This window comes from Harpia harpyja, chromosome 17 (genome assembly GCF_026419915.1).
Source record: "Harpia harpyja isolate bHarHar1 chromosome 17, bHarHar1 primary haplotype, whole genome shotgun sequence".
Classification (NCBI taxonomy): domain Eukaryota; kingdom Metazoa; phylum Chordata; class Aves; order Accipitriformes; family Accipitridae; genus Harpia; species Harpia harpyja.
In genome coordinates, this window is record NC_068956.1 from 9,158,661 (window position 1) to 9,177,126 (window position 18,466).

An 18,466-nucleotide genomic window follows, 5' to 3' on the forward strand; every position below is an offset into this window, starting at 1 on the left:
GTCACAGAAGGAGATCAGGTTGGTCAAGCAGGACCTGCCTTTCATAAACCCATGCTGACTGGGCCTGATCCCCTGGTTGTCCTGTACATGCTGTGTGATGGCACTCAAGATGATCTGCTCCATAACCTTCCCCAGCACCCAGGTCAGACCGACAGGCCTGTAGTTCCCCAGATCCTCCTTCCAGCCATTCTTGTAGATGGGCGTCACGTTTGCTTCTGGTCAACAGGGACCTCCCTGGTTAGCCAGGACTGCTGATAAATGATTGAAAGTGGCTTGGTGAGCACATCAGGTTCCATTACCTCTAAACTTTCGATGTGGCATGAAAAGTTTAGTTTAATTTTTTCTGATTTGATTTCAAAGGATTACTGATATTTTGTAAAAAGAAAATACAGTGTCAATACTGGAAAGATACGTCAAATACAAGTTTCCTCCTGAAAATATAAGCATGGAACTCTGCAACTTTTCAAATATATTTCAATATATTGAGAGGAGATCAGAAATAGGAAAAAAACAGACACATTCTTACAATCACTTTTTAATTTCATTGTAGTGGATTTTTTCTATGCTATTTTTTTCATTCTAGAAGGTCCTAATTGTTACTGAAAGTGACCCTCCAAGCTTGTTTCATGGAAATCATGTAAGACAGTTAAAGAAGGCTGTGCAAATTGGTTTTGCTATTGAAGTACTTAACGCACTTTGACTCTTTTTAATACATTTTAGCAGATCAAATACAAGGAGATCCAGAAATTTTTGGGGGAGTATTATTCAGAAATACTGTCTCACATCCTGACTCTATCTTATTAAATTCTGTGGGACTTTCTCTAATGATTTTAATAGGTGAAATGAAAGATTCTTATACAGAGAAATCAATTTCCTTTGAATGCTTTGCATTATTATACAGATTTATTAATATTAATTTACATTAATATTCAGATACCTGTGGGTCTGGTTGATAGAAGCATGCATAACAAATGTAACTATTAATTGTAATGACCTTCTGTGGACTTCTTGAAGTAGTGCATGAATCTCATAGGTTTACAAAGCACAGGTTTAAAACAATGTGGATCACTGTACAGTCCTTACAACACATTGATGCTATGAGGAAAGGTACGTAATTAACATCTGCAGCCAAGAATTTAATAACTCAGTTGCACTTATGAATCTGCTTTGTTGTCATATATATCAGTTATCTTCAGTCTTTTCCCACTCCAGATTACTTTTGTTCCAGATCCCAAAATTCACTGAATTTCACAAAAGAAATTGAGTACTAGGTTTTTTAAGTATGGAAGAAGAGATTATGGAAATCTCCAGTCTTCTCATTAGATGTACGAAGTTTTTGAAAACAGTGTTTTGGGTTAAATTTTCACTCTGTAAAGCTAGGGAATGGTTTTGTTATGCACATCCTTGTATGGTGGTTATTTAAAAATTTCTGGGTTAGCGTTTCTGGACATAAAGCTGGATGGAGGCAAAACAGTGAAAAATCACAGTCCAGCTATTAACAAAAGCCCAGTAATGAACAGTGTGAATTAAGTTAGTTCGTTCGAAATAGTAACTTAAATAATGTTCAGCGCTGACAGAGCTATCTAACCTCAACACATTTTTTTAGACCATTGAAATTGAACTGTGAATTAATGAATGACAAATTCCTCTTACAGAGTCAGTAATAATCTGGCACAGGACTCTAATGCATAGTAATTAGTTAGTCTCCCTAACCTAACACTTGAAGAGCATGTCATACAAGAAAGGCAAGCTGAATGGATGGTATAAAATCTGTGACTATCTCATAAACAAGAATTTTTCATTTCAGAAAACTAGTTTTAGGTAAAGAGCAAGGCATATACAGCAAAATCAGGTTTACATTTGTTTGCAAAGTATTTAGTTCAAGGTAAAGATAATTCAAGGCTCCAGAGAAGTTTCCTTAATCAGCATTAACCCAAGCACAGAACTTGTTTCAAATGCAGAAGAAAAGCCTTTATTAAGATACTTGTTTCATTCAATTGACTTTTTCAATAACCATATCCACTAAGATACAAAATTCAATTTAGAAAACCATTTACTATATCTTAATTAATTACCAAAGACCATTGGAATGTTTTTTCTAAGATCTAATAACAAGATAGCCAAGATGTTGATTCTGAAATAAAAGACAAATTGTGCCCTGTGATTTGCACAGCATCTCTGGGTTTTGGAACTGCTTCTGTGAGGAGTGGCTGGGAAAAATCTCTGGTTTAAATGACTGATTTACCTGTTTTCTCCTGAATGCTTAAACTCTCTATGTCTTTTTAAGAATGTGAGAGAGGATTCAACTGTAAAAGGCTCAGACAGGGAGTAAATGGACTAAAATATTTTAATGTCTGAAACCAGTAGTTGGGAAACTACTTAACTAGGAGCAGTGAGTAGAATCTATCATTATTATTACCTTAGAACTTATGATTCATAGACACAATCTAGGAGTCTGAGGTGTTAAGACCTCTGCAGCCACAGGCCACATAAAATCCTCAGACATAAAATCAGATACAAGGGTAAAAACAACATAAAAATACATGAAGATAGGGGAATACAAATAAATAGTATCATGAGGTAATATGATAGCTGATGATTTTAGTATGCTAACTATTGCCATGCTTTTAGAAGGAGCAGAGAGAGGAATATGCAAACAGAGATTTAAAGGAGGATGAGATATTTTGTGGATCTTGATAGGAAGCATGTTCCAGCTGTAATAGGCTGCCAAGGCAAAAAGAGCTTTGCAGAAATCATATCTCTCCCTGAAACACTCATGGACAGAAGCTTAATTAATAAACATTACTTATTACTGTTCCTCCTGGTTTGGCATAGAATAAGGTTAGCATTTCATCTGAAATGAATTTTTCTCTGGGATGAAAAAAATCAACAATAACAAAAAACCACCACCCAAAACAGTCAAAGAAAAAAAATGTTTATTGGTATTGCTTGCAGCTGCTGCGTCTAATTTGAGAGCCCATTTAAATGCCGTTGTTAGAATAGTTATGAGAACTACATTCCCAGTGTGATACAACTATAATGAATTGAATCACAAGAAAGGAGGGTAATGCCCACCAAAAAAAAAAAAAAAAAAAGAGTATAAAGGAAAAACTTTCTAGCTGCAAAGTTTTGTAACTGTGGTATTGAAAATAATTTAATTTGTAGAACTCTAGAAAGTTTTTTTACTCCTGGAGACTTTTTTCAGTACTTTGAAAGAACATGGATTATTATTATATTCAGGACATGGTTTAGGGGGCATGGTTAATGGTTGGACTCGATGATCTTGAAGGTCTTTTCCAACCGAAATGATTCTATGATTCTATGATTCTATGATTAGATTTGAGGATTTCTCCTGTGAAAGTTCTTTTCTATCACAATAAAATCTTACATTTGTTTCTAAAGTGAATATTTTAATGAAAAATTGTTGGTAATAAAGTTTCAATAAAAAATGTGTAGTGATTTCATTAATGAATACTGATCAATAAATTTCTTTAAAAAAAAAATGGTTTTTTTTAAATACTCTAAATGAAGCTTTCTCGTTCTTGACCAATTACAGAGATTATAAAAACAAAACGGCCATGTACAACCTCAGCGTGCTTTTATAAAATTCATTTGCAAAAGACAGCAACTCAAAAAATACCCTTGCAGACAATCTGCAAGAATAATATTAAAAGTCACTTGCCACCTTCTGATATTAAATACTCACTTGCTATAAGCATATAAAGTGTTAGTAACACTGCATGAGACCGTGGGTTCTGCCTTAAGACCCCTGCAGGAGAGGGTCATGATTAAAGCTGCTATATACAGGGAACAGATAGCAATCTTAGAAACTATTTTGTAGTTTTATGCATCCAGATTCACCTTGGTCTGTCTCTGACAGCTCCCAGCCACCTAAACTACTAGAAATGCCACGATGTAACATCCACAGACAGAATCAGTGGGGCTGAAATCAAGACCAGAAATGAAATTTTTTCTTTGAAATTTCTCTTCTGAGATGCAGAAATAGCAACTGATCCAAACTTTTGAAGTTTGTACCCTCCAGGACAGGAGGTCTCAATTCTTTGAGGTGCTTAATTCCTCCTAGTCAGTGGGGAAACATTTGCTCTCTGTTTAGTAGGCTCAGCTGTTCCTTGGCACATCTAACTGACAGCTCCTTTTCAAGGCAGAAGGCAGCAGAAGATGCCAGAACCTGCCTCTGAGCACAGAGAAGGTGCAGGAGTATGCAGGAATGTGAATTTACTCTACTGTTTCTGGAAAAAAGGATTCAATGAAGAATTCTCTTTCCTGAACATGGATAAGTTCCTACCCTTGAGTAGACTCCCTCCATAGACCTTCCTCACTTTTAAAGAATGGGTGTCCATTAAACCTGTACCCAAGGAAGCACTTCATATCTGCCCACCCAATGACACCTTTGTTTTTCCAAGAAGCCAATATGCCATCTGAGAGAGGGATATGTTGGTCAAGTTTTATCTTGATTCTCAGCATATAACAGGTGTTTGAATGTATTCACCCCAAATCCCCTTTACTGGGGACAGCAGAGGACAATTTACCTTACTTAAGATTTGAATCACCCTGTGTACGTGCCTGCATCTCTCCACTGACTAATTAAGTGAGCTCAGACCAATTTAGCACTGGCCTTTGGTGAGATGAATCTTGCTCTTCTCTGTCAGTGCTATAAATGTCCAGATAAAAATCTATTTGAATTAAGAATGAAATTATGGTTTAAACCCATTACTGCTTATTTTGAAGAGAAATAAGTCCTTTTCTCTGATATGTATGACTCAAGGTTCAGACAATACTCATTTCAGAGAATCAAAGAGGATATACCCTGAGCTCAAGATGGGCTTCACTCTTTGAGAAGTGCAACAGTCAACTACCACCTGATATAAGAAAGCCTCAGAAAAAAACGATTTGTTTCCCTGCCTGGGATCTATATCTTGACCCTGGGTGGATTCCTGGGCATTTCAGAGGAGAGCTCAGAAGAAAGTTGTGTAGTTTCAACTGGTCGATTGGAAACACCTTGACTGCATTCTTGTGGGTGTGACTTTCTGCACCTCCCAAATGAATTATTGTAGTTGAATGAAACACAGGCTCTGTGGTACCTGCTGCTGTTTGTTATTGCTGTTTTTCCCAGGGTGCTTCTTTGGCCTTATTGTTTACAATTGGGAGAGAGAAGTTAATGCTTTGTGGAGTATGAATCATTCAGTCTTCTGGCTACAAGAGCACAACCAGAATGAAATAGCAAACTGTCACAGAGCTTCTGGTTGCCAGTAGCTGAAATTGGCATATTAAGTTCAATGTAGTGTAAAATAACGGGGGGAGATGATTAGAAAACACTAATTACCTTTACCCAAGCCCTTGTACTGGGAGATCCCCCATGACAAGGACTTACGGAGCAGCAAGAACTAATTGGATTTCTGACAGAGCAATTGCTGCATAAGTAATTAAGCTATCTATTTTCCTATTATTGCTACATAAATAATTAAGCTATTTACTTATTCTTGCTACATAATATCAGTTATATATCTTATAGTAAAAAGAAAAAATATACATAAACCTCAAAAGTTTCAGCTAAGAGATGACAGCTTCAGAAGCAATTCTGTCTTTGATTTAAAAAAAAAAAAAACAAACCACCACCGTGTATTCATTACATTAAGGCAATTTCAAGTAATCAGCTATCAACAAAACCAGATGAACAACCTGCATTTAGTGTTTTGGTTTCTGGATATTCACTTTTATGCAGGAGTTTCTAGATGTTTGTATAAATATCTGTGGTCAGAGCAAGTAACTAAATAACACATCTTAGTATATTACTTCTGCTTACCCCCCCACCAAATCTCTATTAAGTGTACAGCTAACATCAAGCCCTGCATTTTGTGACAGTCATCCTCGTAAAGATATTGCTGAGCTGACTATATGCTACAGGATAATTTTCATCATGTCAGAAATGCTCAGGTAAAATCAGGTTGTGGGTGGTTAACACGCACTTTTTGTTACTCAGACAACCTCCAGGTGATGCACATTTGGCTATGAAAATGAACCAATTTAGCCAAACCTTGAAACCTTTGAACACATGCAGAGTTTGGAAAATGATTCAAACAGAAACAATTTAACTTACTTTGTTTTAACTGCTAGGATATAAGGAATAATTTTCCTTGTGGTATGCATTGGTATAACTATATCAAAATCAGCTGTGGTGGTTTAATACCCGCTGGCAACTAAGCCCCACACAGCCGTTCAGTCACTTCCCCCACGGTGGGAAAGGGGAGAGAATCAGAAGAGTAAAAGTGAGAAAACTCATGGGTTGAGATAAAACAGTTTAATAGGTAAAGCAAAAGCCGTGTACGCAAGCAAAGCAAAACAGGAGTTCATTCCCCACTTCCCATGGGCAGGCAGGTGTTCAGCCATCTCCAGGAAAGCAGGGCTCCGGCACATGCAACTGTTACTTGGGAAGACAAACGCCATCAGTCTGAACATCCCCCCTTCCTTCTTCTTCTTCCCCCAGCTCTATATGCTGAGCATGACATCCTATGGTCTGGGATACCCCTTGGGTCAGTTGGGGTCAGCTGTCCCGGCTGTGTCCCCTCCAACTCCTTGTGCCCCCCCAGCCTCCTCGCTGGTGGGGTGGAATGAGAAGCAGAAAAGGTCTTGGCTCTGGGTAAGCACTGCTCAGCAGGAACGAAAACTTCCCTGTGCTGTCAACACTGTTTTCAGCACAAATCCAAAACAGAGCCCCATACTAGCTACTGTGAAGAAAATTAACTCTTATCTCAGCCAAAACCAGCACACAGCTCAGCCATTCATGGTTAAAAAGTGTCAGCATCCAAGATTAACATCAGCACTCTCAGCACTTAGAGACAAAGAATGTTTAACAGCATACCAGTTAAAATGTATTAAATCACCATGTTTTATAACTATACATTTTCCCAGGATAGAGATGACTTATTATGATTCAGCCAGTCTCCATTTCCTTCATTGTTACTAATCAACAAGAATAAAGGTTGAAGGATATGACCCCTTAGTAAATATAGATTTGATTTTATTTTATTAACTTTGCCTTCCTAATTAAAATACTGTTCATTTAATCCATTCTGTTATTACCGTGTTTCTAATTAATAGGAAAAAGATCAACAGAATTCAGCTTGGGCCTTATTCCTTGAAATAGTACATGGCTTTTTTATCTGCTCTTCCTGAAAGCAGTATCTTCTTGCCAAGATTTATAATGTCTTTTCAAGGCAGTAGTGAACTGAATTCCACCAGAATGAGGTTTAGAGTGTTTTGGTATTTCATCCACGTTATCAGTCGCCTTCAGCCTTAACCTCTGGAGACAAAATGGCTTCACTAGAAACTATCAATTCAGCCATACTGAGGGGGAAATGTGCTGCTGTGTGTGCTACTTTGTCATTTTAATAGAGTGATAGAAAAATGAATTACACCACAAGTTTACAAATCAGAAGTTTTCATTACTCCGAGTAAGATTCTTCCATAATCACTCAGCAGTGTTAGTGAGATGGGTTCCTTGGTATAAATCTCTGCCGCATGGGTAATGTTTTTATGTTCAGATCTTCGGGATGTTGTAAGTACTCCTAAATCATCTCAAATGTGGAGTTAAGGAAAGCGTCTCTCTGCCTTTCTGATTCCCACATTCCTTCTCTAACCAAAAAATGGAGCACGTGTAACAATAGCCACAAAGCTGGGACAACTGAATGAATACTGTACCAGTGGTCCAGTATTTCTTTCCCTTTATCTGCCACACACTTTTCTCCTGTTTATTTACACAAAGGACCTTTGTAAGTAAGATGTGAAGCAAATTGATGGCAGATTTGTGGAGAGAAGAGACTTCCTGGACCATATGATCTGGAACAGATGCTCTTTATCAGGAGATGGTAACATGGAGCTACAAACCCCAGGGTCTTCCCCTCTCATAAATACCTTCTCTGTATCCAGACATCTTTGTGGTTTGTGTGTGTGCAGTGAGTCACTATTCCTAGGTGCAGACTCTGCGATGATGCAGATAAATCAAAAAAAGAAAGAGAAAAAAAGAAAATGGAAAATAACATACCCACATATTAGAGAGAAAGATAATAGAAAGGAAACAGATCTGAACCGCTAATCAGTACCTTCCAGGAAACCTCTATTTGTCACAATGTTAATTTTAAAGGAGCAGAAGTAGGTTTGGAGGGGTTTTTGGACACATATATTTCAAGCATTTAATGGAGATTATTTTAGGCTCACTTAACTTTATTAACCAAAAGTCTATAGCTGTTCTAAAGATCAGAAAAAGTCAAGGATAATACTAACTTTCATCCTGTTCCAACTACCTTTAAATCTTTCCAGGAATATATACTGGATCACATTTTCAGTCTTAGTTTTAACTTTTTAAACAGTTACCTTTTATCATGTAGCCTACACAGAATGGTAGAATAACAGTGCTGGAATTTAACATCTTAATTTCTTTTCTGCTCTTGAATTCTTGTTTTTGAGAAGAAAGCATCTCGTCTTTTCTCAAGCTTAAATAGAAAATGTTTACATTGTTCCAACAGTATTTTAAATTTATTTTCTTAGACTTGGAAGAGTCTCTTTCATCCTCAAAATAGGGTCACCTCAGAAAGTTCTCTTTGGGCATTGCCTGTCACCTCAGAAGACATATTTGAAGAGAGCAATCTTAAGTGAGCCACCCATAGACTTCTCCCATTCTGAGTTCTAATACGCTGTTGGATAGAGTAGAGCTTTAAAGTCAAAAGTAAAATCAGAAGCATATATTTCTAGTGGGAGAACAGAGATGCACCCACAAATGGACACAATTTCCCAGCAATGCCACTGACTTGATTTCATGCAGAACTGCAAATATGGGTCTGTTGGCAATATGGAGTTGTCTTTGAGATTGCCTTACTCTCTGTTTTTCAACTGTGTAGGTCATCTCATGGATTTGTCCTTTTGCAATGAAAATAAATCTTATATAATGCTTCAGAATTCTTTGCCACCTCTTCTTCTGTGCTTTTCCCTATGTCTCATTTCCACTGGGAGAATAGAAATCTCATGTTATTCCAAAGTGTAAAACATGTGTTCCTTTCACACTGAAACTTGTCAAAGCAGGTTGAGGGAAAGCATAAGTCTTCAAATATATAAATGGTAGTCTTAGAAAGGCAGGGAATTACCTGCTTCCTTTGTTCACATGGATAGGACAAGAAGTAATGTGCTTAAAAAAACAGTTTAAAAAGGTAGGTTAGACATTAGGAAGAGTATAAGGAGTAGTTAAGCATAGGAGACAGTTGCCTGAGGAGACTGTGGAATTTTTATCTTTTAAAGATTGTAAGCAGATCCATCCAAGATGGATCAAGCATGAATTAGGTAGAGATGAACCTGCAGTGCAGGACTGAAAGACTTGAATGACATCCTGATTTCCTAACCACTGACATTTTCTACAGTGCTAAGGCACAACTCTATTCAAGTGTATTGACTGAAAAAGCTACCTTCCCTTGGTTGTTAATGCCAGTTTTAGATAAGAAACATCAGATCCTTCAGGAAGTAAATCATTTAATTGGACACACTCATGATTTGTCATGTCATGAGAAGGATATATTTATTACCAATGTCAACTAATTATTTGTTTCCTGTTGAGCAAGAATGCTTATTGACCTCACTGAAGTAGTGTTGCTTTATGATAGTACTTGAATAATCAAAAAATGTTTGGAGACGGTAGTCCAAAGGGCAACACAATTACATAGTAAAATACAGTGTCTAGCTGAGTTGTTCACTGTCTAAAGTAGTCATGAAAAACAGTTACAGAGAAAAAGCAAAGACATATACATGTAATGACACATGCAAAATCACTAATAAATCTAGTGCCAGAACTAGTATTAAAGCTCATATCTCCTAGGACTAAGCTCTGCATTCATAGTCTACCCCTGTCTGTACTTCTTCCTTTTTACTCATAGCAGTGCACTGCACAAGGGCTTCCCTTACAAACACAACAACTTTGATTTAGGAGGTTCCTGAACTGCAGATCGGTCGTAGATTTAAGAATGCTCAGGAAAACTTTGCTCCATCCTAGCCTGCTGTCACTTTTTGCCAGTCATTTGCTGTTGGCCCCTTCCAGAAACAACACATTGATTTGATAGACCTTTGATCTGATCTGATACAGCCATGTTTATTTTCTAATGTTATGTTTTCAGATGTGTAGGACCTGAATTTCCTCTCAGAGACATACACATCTCTTATTGACATAAGTAGAAGGTGTGCTCACTGGCCAATATGCACTAGGAAATTCTCTGATGTTTGCTTGACACCATGTCACACTCATACACACCCTAGGGAAGATACAGAATTCCTGCAAGGGCAAAATGAAGACATTCTTCCAAACATGCTTAGAGCTTACTCCCATCTCCCACTACCTCCATCCATATTAGTGATTGTGAAATTGGACTGCAGGATGCAATATTTATTAGAAACAAGTCAGGTAGATACCAAAAGAAAAAGATTTTAAAGAAAAAAAAAAAGATTAAGAAAATCAGGTTGATTGATTTGCTTTCAGTGCAGATTTTTGCCGCACTCATCTCCTTAAAATCCTCAAACATAGCTTGTGGGGTCCTTGTGTTAATCTTTTGCAGTTCATACCATAGAAAGAAAATGATGCTCCTTTCAGTTATTACACAAACAGCCTTGGCCAGCCACTCCACTGCTTCCATCTGCAGCAGGACACAGCTGGGGGCTGCTATTGCTCATCTTGAGGGTCTCTGAGCTACAAGGCTGCCAGGTAAATGGAGACCACAAAGCTCCTTTTCAAAATGAAGTTATTCTTTACTCTCTAGTCTGCTTTACCTCTAAGGACACTGTTTGGATATAGGAAGGAAGACAGCTTTTCACTTCCCTAATTTCTTTTACAGCTCTAGAAAATCAAACCTTTGTTTTACTGTTAAGTTCTTTGTCTTTTGGGTGGCAATGAAGATTCCAACTTAATGCTGCTAATTGCAGTGCATTTAATTACTAGGTATAATAAGATAGCTGCTTCATTGGCTACACATTGATGCCTGAGCAAGAGAACTGAGAGATAAATAAATGAGTGGGCAGCAGACAGTTTCTTCAGAGGAAACAGCATTCAGGTGAGGCTGTAACAGGCTCCTATCTACTGTGGATTGAAGAAAAAGGGAGTAGACTCCTAATATAGGCTGGGTTTGCATAAGCGTACTCTGAAAGTATTTTTTCACCTGCTTATTTTGTCCCTGGAGAAGAGATCTGCACACTTATCTTCCATTTAGCTTCCACATTTTTGTCAAAGGTTATCCAGTTAGAACTATTCTAGATAGAAGAATTTTGGCTGATTAATTTTTCTGAAGCAGCAGAAATAACCAAAAATTAATTTGGAGCATATTTCAGGTCTGAAAAATTTCATATCCTCATTTATTTTACAAGAACTTCTCCACCAGTTGGACTTATACAAACACAGAAAAAGGCATGTTAACCCACACCACACAGCATACTTTCAGGAGGGAAATTATTACATCCTCTGCAGTGAGATCTTTCTTCGTCCAACAGACACTTTTACAAGTGTCACAAAAGATCTCTTTTTAAATTATTGAAAAGAACTCATTTCCCTCAGATCATCTATCTTGCTTTAATTTTCCTTCAGCAATAGTTGCCCTTTTTGGTTGCTAACCAGATTTTCTTCATATATCGCTGAGTTTCCTATCAGCCAAATTACTTTGGGGACTTCCTGGAACTAATGGTCCTCCACATTTTATTCTCCCTCCCTATCGTCATCTCTACAACTCACCTTCTACTTAGCTCTTTTTGCTGCAACTTCTGTGAGACTCAGAATCAATAACAATTTCCTCCAGTCCATCTCCTCAGGAGCTAAGCAGGTATCTTTTATTAGGAGAGGTGATTCGTGAAAGTTAGATAACACGTGCTGTTCTGAGAAGAATGGGCACTGCTTCACTGGGTCTTCTGCGTGCTCCCAGAGCCTCACCTGAATTGCTTGTGATCATCACACTGCTAGAACTGGTGTCGTCCCCTTATTCACCTTCAGCCGGACATGCTCTGCCAACGACGGCATGCTTGAAAGAGTTCCCTTATCCTGAGGCACAGCCTTTTTCATATCACAGAATGGAGTGAATTCTGAAAATGCAGGATGTGGTTCTTAATCTTCGCCAGGACATTAAAGGACATAGTCATCAAGTCCTGATTGCACTTCAAAGAAGCATAGAAACTCGGTGGGATGCCCTGTAGTTCTAGATTTCCCATTCATTTGCTGCAGATATTGTAACCAAGACACCATTTTATATTGTTTCTGCAAACCCTTGACTGAAGAAGTATCTAAGAGCCATGTGGAGATTAAATCAGACTGATAAATTTTGGCCATGTTTCTCCAGCTGAACAGCTGAAAATCAGAACCAGGACTAGAGTCTAAAGAAACATTTCCTTCTCTGCTAGATTTTTTTACTGGTTGTGTTTAATTTTGTCATTTTATAAAAAAGGAAGTGCAGATAATCTTAATTAACTTCTCTTTATTCAAACAAGGTAGTTAATACCTGAGTAAATCTGACACACAATACGCATACTAGAACATGAAGAATATGGAAGTCCCAGTAATTCCTTGTAGATCCATACTGCCTCTGGAATGCCATTTGGAAGCTGGAGATGTTGAGCAAGCCATTTTATCCCTATGTGCCTCTATCTTACCTTCTCCTTTCCCTTCTCATCTCCTTAAAGCAGGAAAAGTCCTCATGTCTTGCATTTGGGATCACAAATCCTTTGCAAAAATTCTGTCTTTTGCTCTGTAGGTTTGTACAGTAACTACTTCTATACTACTAAACAAAACCACCCAAGGGCAGGTCTCCTGTGTTGAGGTAAAAGGATGGGTAAAATGCAAGGCCTGCAACCATGTATCTTAACTTTCTTCTATGCCAAAACAGAGTACCGGTGTCCAAACTGCCTCTTCGTAACAATCCCTAACAGTGCTGTCACCAACACCGTGCCCGAGTCCCATCCCAAAGGTATTAGTTGCTATAGGATAAAATAATGCCAGCAAGCAAAAAAAGAATAAAATTATCCAGTACTATGGTACTGTTCTCTGAACCCATTTTATTTAGGACAGCTATAGTCAATATGCGTAGTTTCGGTTGTAGCTAATAGTTTCTACTGTATTATAAAAAATCATGTGACCTGGCATTAAAATATTTAGTCATTCCAAGAGATGTTTTGGAATTGTTGTAGATGAAAGGCATCAGATAAAGTTATCACTGGATAGAGTTATCACAGAGGTTTTGTCCAAACATCAGAAACTAGCAGCCAAGAAGAGTAGCATGAAGGTGTATGTACAACATGAAAGAAAATGTCACCTATTGGGGCTGACTATTACATAAAATGAGGAACAGATGAAAATCACCTACAACAAAATTGTTTTTATCTACACAATTAATACTCCATATTTCTCTCTGAAATATGTTCCAAAGCTATTCTGCTATGTAAATGTATTATTTATTCTCTAATGAATATTATCTGTAAGGGTATCTCCTGGCATATGACCTGTGCATGACAGAAGCAAGAAGGACAAACAGAAGAAGCCTGGTGTCCATATTTCAATTAAGTTGAATAACGGTTAGGTTAAAATAACATTTTTTTCACACTTGAAAGTCAGCACGCTCACCTTTTTATTTGAGGTTAAGTCCAATTCCTCAATGTGCATGAGGTAAATATTTGCTGAGCATTTAAAATGTTTTCCATGAATCAAAAAGGTCTCGAATGCTACAATCACTAATGACTTGCCATCTTTCATCTCTGTCACAGGCAGGTAATGCAATTTCAGGAACTGCATAGTATGTCAAGAGTGGAGTGTTTATTAAAGGATATCTTTTCTCCTCCCCTTGGGGCTCTACAAGGTGATATATTTGATATGCACTCTCCTTGGCCATTCCATTTTCTGTTTACCTGAGCATAAAACAGGTGCTATGAGGAATCCACAGCTTCCAAAAATCTCAGTATTTTTGCAAGGCTTCAGATTGGAAATATTAGAGGTAAACCCAAATCAGAAATGGAACCAAAAAAGCTAAGAGGAAGTGGAAATGTTGATTTCCTGTGGTTTCCCATAGAGCTACTGTGTGGCTTCGTGACTTTACTTCTTTCTGTGCATTTGGAAATAAAATAATTCTCCATTTCACAGAACAAGGGGGAAGCAAAATGCATTTGGGGGGTAACAAATAAATATCCATTAGTAAATGAAGTCTTCCGTGTGAACCCATTGCATTTCAGTCACAAGGACTCTCCCTAAACTTGGAGTGTCCTTTTATAACCTTCTTAGCTGAATAGGCAGCCCAGAGCAACTCCAGGATCAGAGCATAAATGAAAGTATAAATCTTATCCTAGTCCATTTTCCTGCATAACTTCACAAGAGAAATTGTTGCATGACCCTTCTTCTATTTCAGATGTAGATTTCCCCCTTTAAGTGCTCTGAACTATCTATCTGTTCTTTTCAAAATCTTGCTAAACACTTTTTTCCCCTATATAAATGATGAACAAAAAAGTCCCCAACATAATCTGCTTGTAAGATCTGGGTTTGTCCTGGTGCCACATCCATCCCAGCTCAGTGCCTTAGGTTGCTCTCCACAGAAGCCACTAACAAGCCTAGCTCTGGACCAATAGTTAAATATTCGTAGCCAACAGAGCCAAACAGCTGAAACCAAGAGAGCACACAGCACGTCAAGATTCTGGAAAATGGAGGTTTAAAACCCTACAGGAACTCAGGCCATCAATGGACAATGACGTTATTGTCTTGCATCGCCTCTATGTCAAGAAGCCTTCCTGCAAGTTCACTGCTTTTTCTTTTGCTTTTTTCTTTCCCCTCTGCTGCAAAGCCTCGAGATTATCCCATAGCGGAAGGAGAATATTCATGTAAGAATGAACACTTTTGTGTGACATAACGGCTCCACAACATCCCACACTCTGCACATGAGGCTTGCTGCGCTGCAGGGACATAAAACAATCCACTTTCCTGACTAAGGGTGACTCAAATCCAAACAAAAGTCCTCAGTAGGCAAAACTAACTGGTTTATTTCTGGCTTATAGCTGATTTTAATACCAAATCTGAATCAAATCTATAGAAAGGAGACGGAAGGCTCCTAGATCCTTGGGATCTCCAAAGTGCAGAGCCATATGTAGAGACACTACATCACTCCAGCTGTCTGATGCAGCCATAGGAATGCTCTGGTTGGATGAAGGTAAGTGCAATTAGTTTACACCTGTCCCCAGCAGCTACTGGCTGGGGACAAGTTAACCTATGTCTAAGTAGCCACTTCTCAGCCATTACCCTGGAATATCTCTCTGTTAATAAATAGAAAAGATAGAAAAAAAAAAATCCCTGCACTTCTCTTTTTCATTCTTTGTAAACGCTTCCAGTTCATGATACATTTTCCACAAATAAATTGTATAGTACTGCCACAGGCATGGACACACAAAAATTGGTCCAGTAAAATTAAGGATTTTTGTTTTAACTTCAAACAGTTTACAGTTTAGACTTCTGAAAGAAGCTATCACTTTCAATCTACCGAATAGAAGTCTTATACTGAATAACAACTTTCTTATAAATAGGCATGACAACTCCCACTGCAGCTAGAAACAGGTATTTTTCACTGAAAAAAAGCAAAGCCAGTTCTCTCTAGACCTTGCTTTTTTGAAGAGCTAAGCTGTATTGCTCCATTCTTATTCACAATCACCTGTTCCTGAAGTCCTTATTCATAAAAGCATCTCAGAGAGCTAAATTTAGCACCGGTGTACATAAACAAATCCCATACAAAATTAAGTATGGTTTGGAGTCTGGAGGAGTTAAGGGCCAACATATTTTTTGAAAATGATGCTTACGTGCTTCTAAATCTGGGTGCTGCTGCAAAGAATTGGCAACTTCTTTTGTTTAGGATAAAAGAAGACAGCAAAGGTCATGTGGCACCAGATTCAGCTAGAGGTAGTGGAGGTGGCATTTGCTCCTCTTTAAACAATTGGCAAGTAGGCTTTTCCACTAAAGCTAGTCATCAAGAGAGTCTTTGCACAAGCCCTTTTCTAGAATGTGATTCCTCTGGGCTACTTGAAATGTCCACATTACAAACAAGGGACCTAAGAAGGTCCTACTTATCTCCATTAACTAGAGAGGGAATCCTGATAGCTAGCCCACATGGAAGTGTCTAAATTGTAGACATCTAAATATGTTTAGGTGAATCTCACCCTGAGGGCTGTGGTCTCTTTGGGTGTCAGTTCAGAAAAGGACCAAGATAATCCATGGAAAAGCCTACAGATAAAATCTATTTGAAAGGAAGGGTGGACACAGTTGCCATAAGATAGAAATAATTAAGAAATTCACATCTGAAATTGCCAAAGTGTAGGCTGGTGTCCTACCAGTGGGACAGTCTCAGCGTCCCAGATTCCAAGACAGCTGGGAGAAGCTGCAGTCCTTACGAGTTTCCTTGAAGGTCTCACCACGACATCTGGTTTCACTGACACCATTTTGTGTTCCTGTAGGGTTCATGCTTGGGACAGCATCAGGTCATCCTTCTAATAATGCACTGGAAAGGCAGCTGGTCACATTAGCTGCCTCCTGGTATGCTCCATTTTGTGGTAAATACACCATTTTTCTCATCTCTCTTAGGGTCCACTTGTTAAATATGTGGCAAATACGAAGATCCCATTAGGTTTACATCAATATCTTTTACTTCTCTGCTTACTAGCCCAGGGTCTTTTTCTGCTGGGTGAACACACGTGAGTGAGTTTTCCTTTCTCCCTTCGGTGGTTAGGGAAGGAACCACTGATATCATTGAGCTAAGAGAAAGGATTACCTATATATTGCCTTTGGGACAGTATGCACGTCAGCACATTGGCTCAGGAAGAAAAGGTGATGGTTAACAGACTTTGTTTTGGGAAGATCTATTTCAGGTCCACCCAGAGGCCACATCAGCAATTCTTAACACAGTGTTACTTGAATGAGGCATAGCTTCAGGCTGTGTATGTACATGATGCATTTTAAACTGCAGTGAATAAAATGGATGATACAGATCAAATGTATGTCAGCCTTCCCTTACACAATGCTATTAAGACTGGCCAAGCAGACTTGTGTTTGCCCAGCATGCCATGAGAATGATGCATGTCTTTGTAGAGTATGTACCATTACGACATGGCTGACGTTATTTTCCATCTTTTAGATATGTGCATGTATAGGAGAGACCACGAGTGTGTGTTTTACCTATGCTTGACTGGACTGTCTTATTTTTTTGCCCTACTCAGTAAAAAGGCTGGCTATAATTGCATAGTATTACTCACCTGCCCAGCAGCAAAAATTCTCCAGCAAGTCCCAGGCGCCTCATAGCCATTAAGAGCCCTCTCACAGTCATGCCTTCACAGAAGCAGGCAACCACTCTTGCCTTGGGCAGGTGGCTCCGAAGCTTTCGCAGCAGCTTGTCAAAGCTCTGTTCACCAGCATTGCTATAGATCTTGTAGGAGTGTGCAATGCAGATCCCTTCCTTGGCCGCCATATCTTTGAAAGCTTCCATTCCACTTTCACCATAGTTTCCTAAATACAAACAGAAACACATACGCATATATTAAAATTTGCAGAAGCTTTTCTTGGTTTGGAAACTGCAAATATTTTAAAGAATATGTAACATATCTGCATACAGATCAGTGTACCAATCTTAACAAAATAACATTAACATTTTAATTTATTAATCCATTTTTCAAGTCAAGATCAACATGTCTTCCCAGAAACCTTACTTCTGTTCAGGAGCCTGTATCTCTGTTGAAATCAAAGGCTGTTAGGTACCTCAATACCTTTGAGGATCTTGTCCCAAATGTCTACAAGAATGTATGTATAAATTGCACGGTCTATTCTGATTCTCTTGACTAAATGTGGTCAAGTGCTCTGGGGTTTACTTCAGAAAATCTAAAAATATATGTTGAGAATAAATATCTTAAATATAAGCAAAACAAAACAATGACTCATAACAACATGACTTTGTTCATAATGCAATCTGAAAAGCAACGATTTTTTTAATTATACTGAAAGGTAAAACTTATCCTATGAAGAAAGAACTTCTGGTGACTTGGGAGAATGGGTGGCAAAATTGACGATTAGCATTACAGAGATCACAGGATTGCAGATGGACTAATTGTACTTCTGTGTTGTTTTTTTTTTTTTAATTAAATGTCTACCAACACAACAGGAAAAACTTCATAATTTCTTTAAATCTATTCTTCCCCTGTGGGATAGACTGATAATAAATATTAACAGATAGATGCATTTATTGTTATTTATTCTGTCTCATCATGGAAAATTCTCCATTGCCAGGCCTACATAAAAGTCACAGTGCTTAAACAGTGGGTGTACTGATATCACTGACAATCATCCTGACCAGGATTGTCTCTCTGGTTCCCTGTGCTCCTCCATCTGGCTGTCTAAATCTGTTTCATGTCTCATTTAAATAAGAAG

The 18,466-nt window shown here is 38.2% G+C and overlaps 1 protein-coding gene across 3 annotated transcripts in view; it reads right to left on the reverse strand.

Moving 5' to 3' along the window:
• GRM5 (glutamate metabotropic receptor 5) overlaps positions 1-18,466 on the reverse strand; it is a 276,585-nt gene that overhangs the window by 134,571 nt on the left and 123,548 nt on the right. For all 3 annotated transcript variants that reach the window (XM_052812775.1, XM_052812774.1, XM_052812773.1), the window contains exon 3: positions 17,302-17,551. In XM_052812775.1, the coding sequence (XP_052668735.1) occupies positions 17,302-17,551 (250 nt within the window). The remainder of the gene's footprint in view (positions 1-17,301; positions 17,552-18,466) is intronic.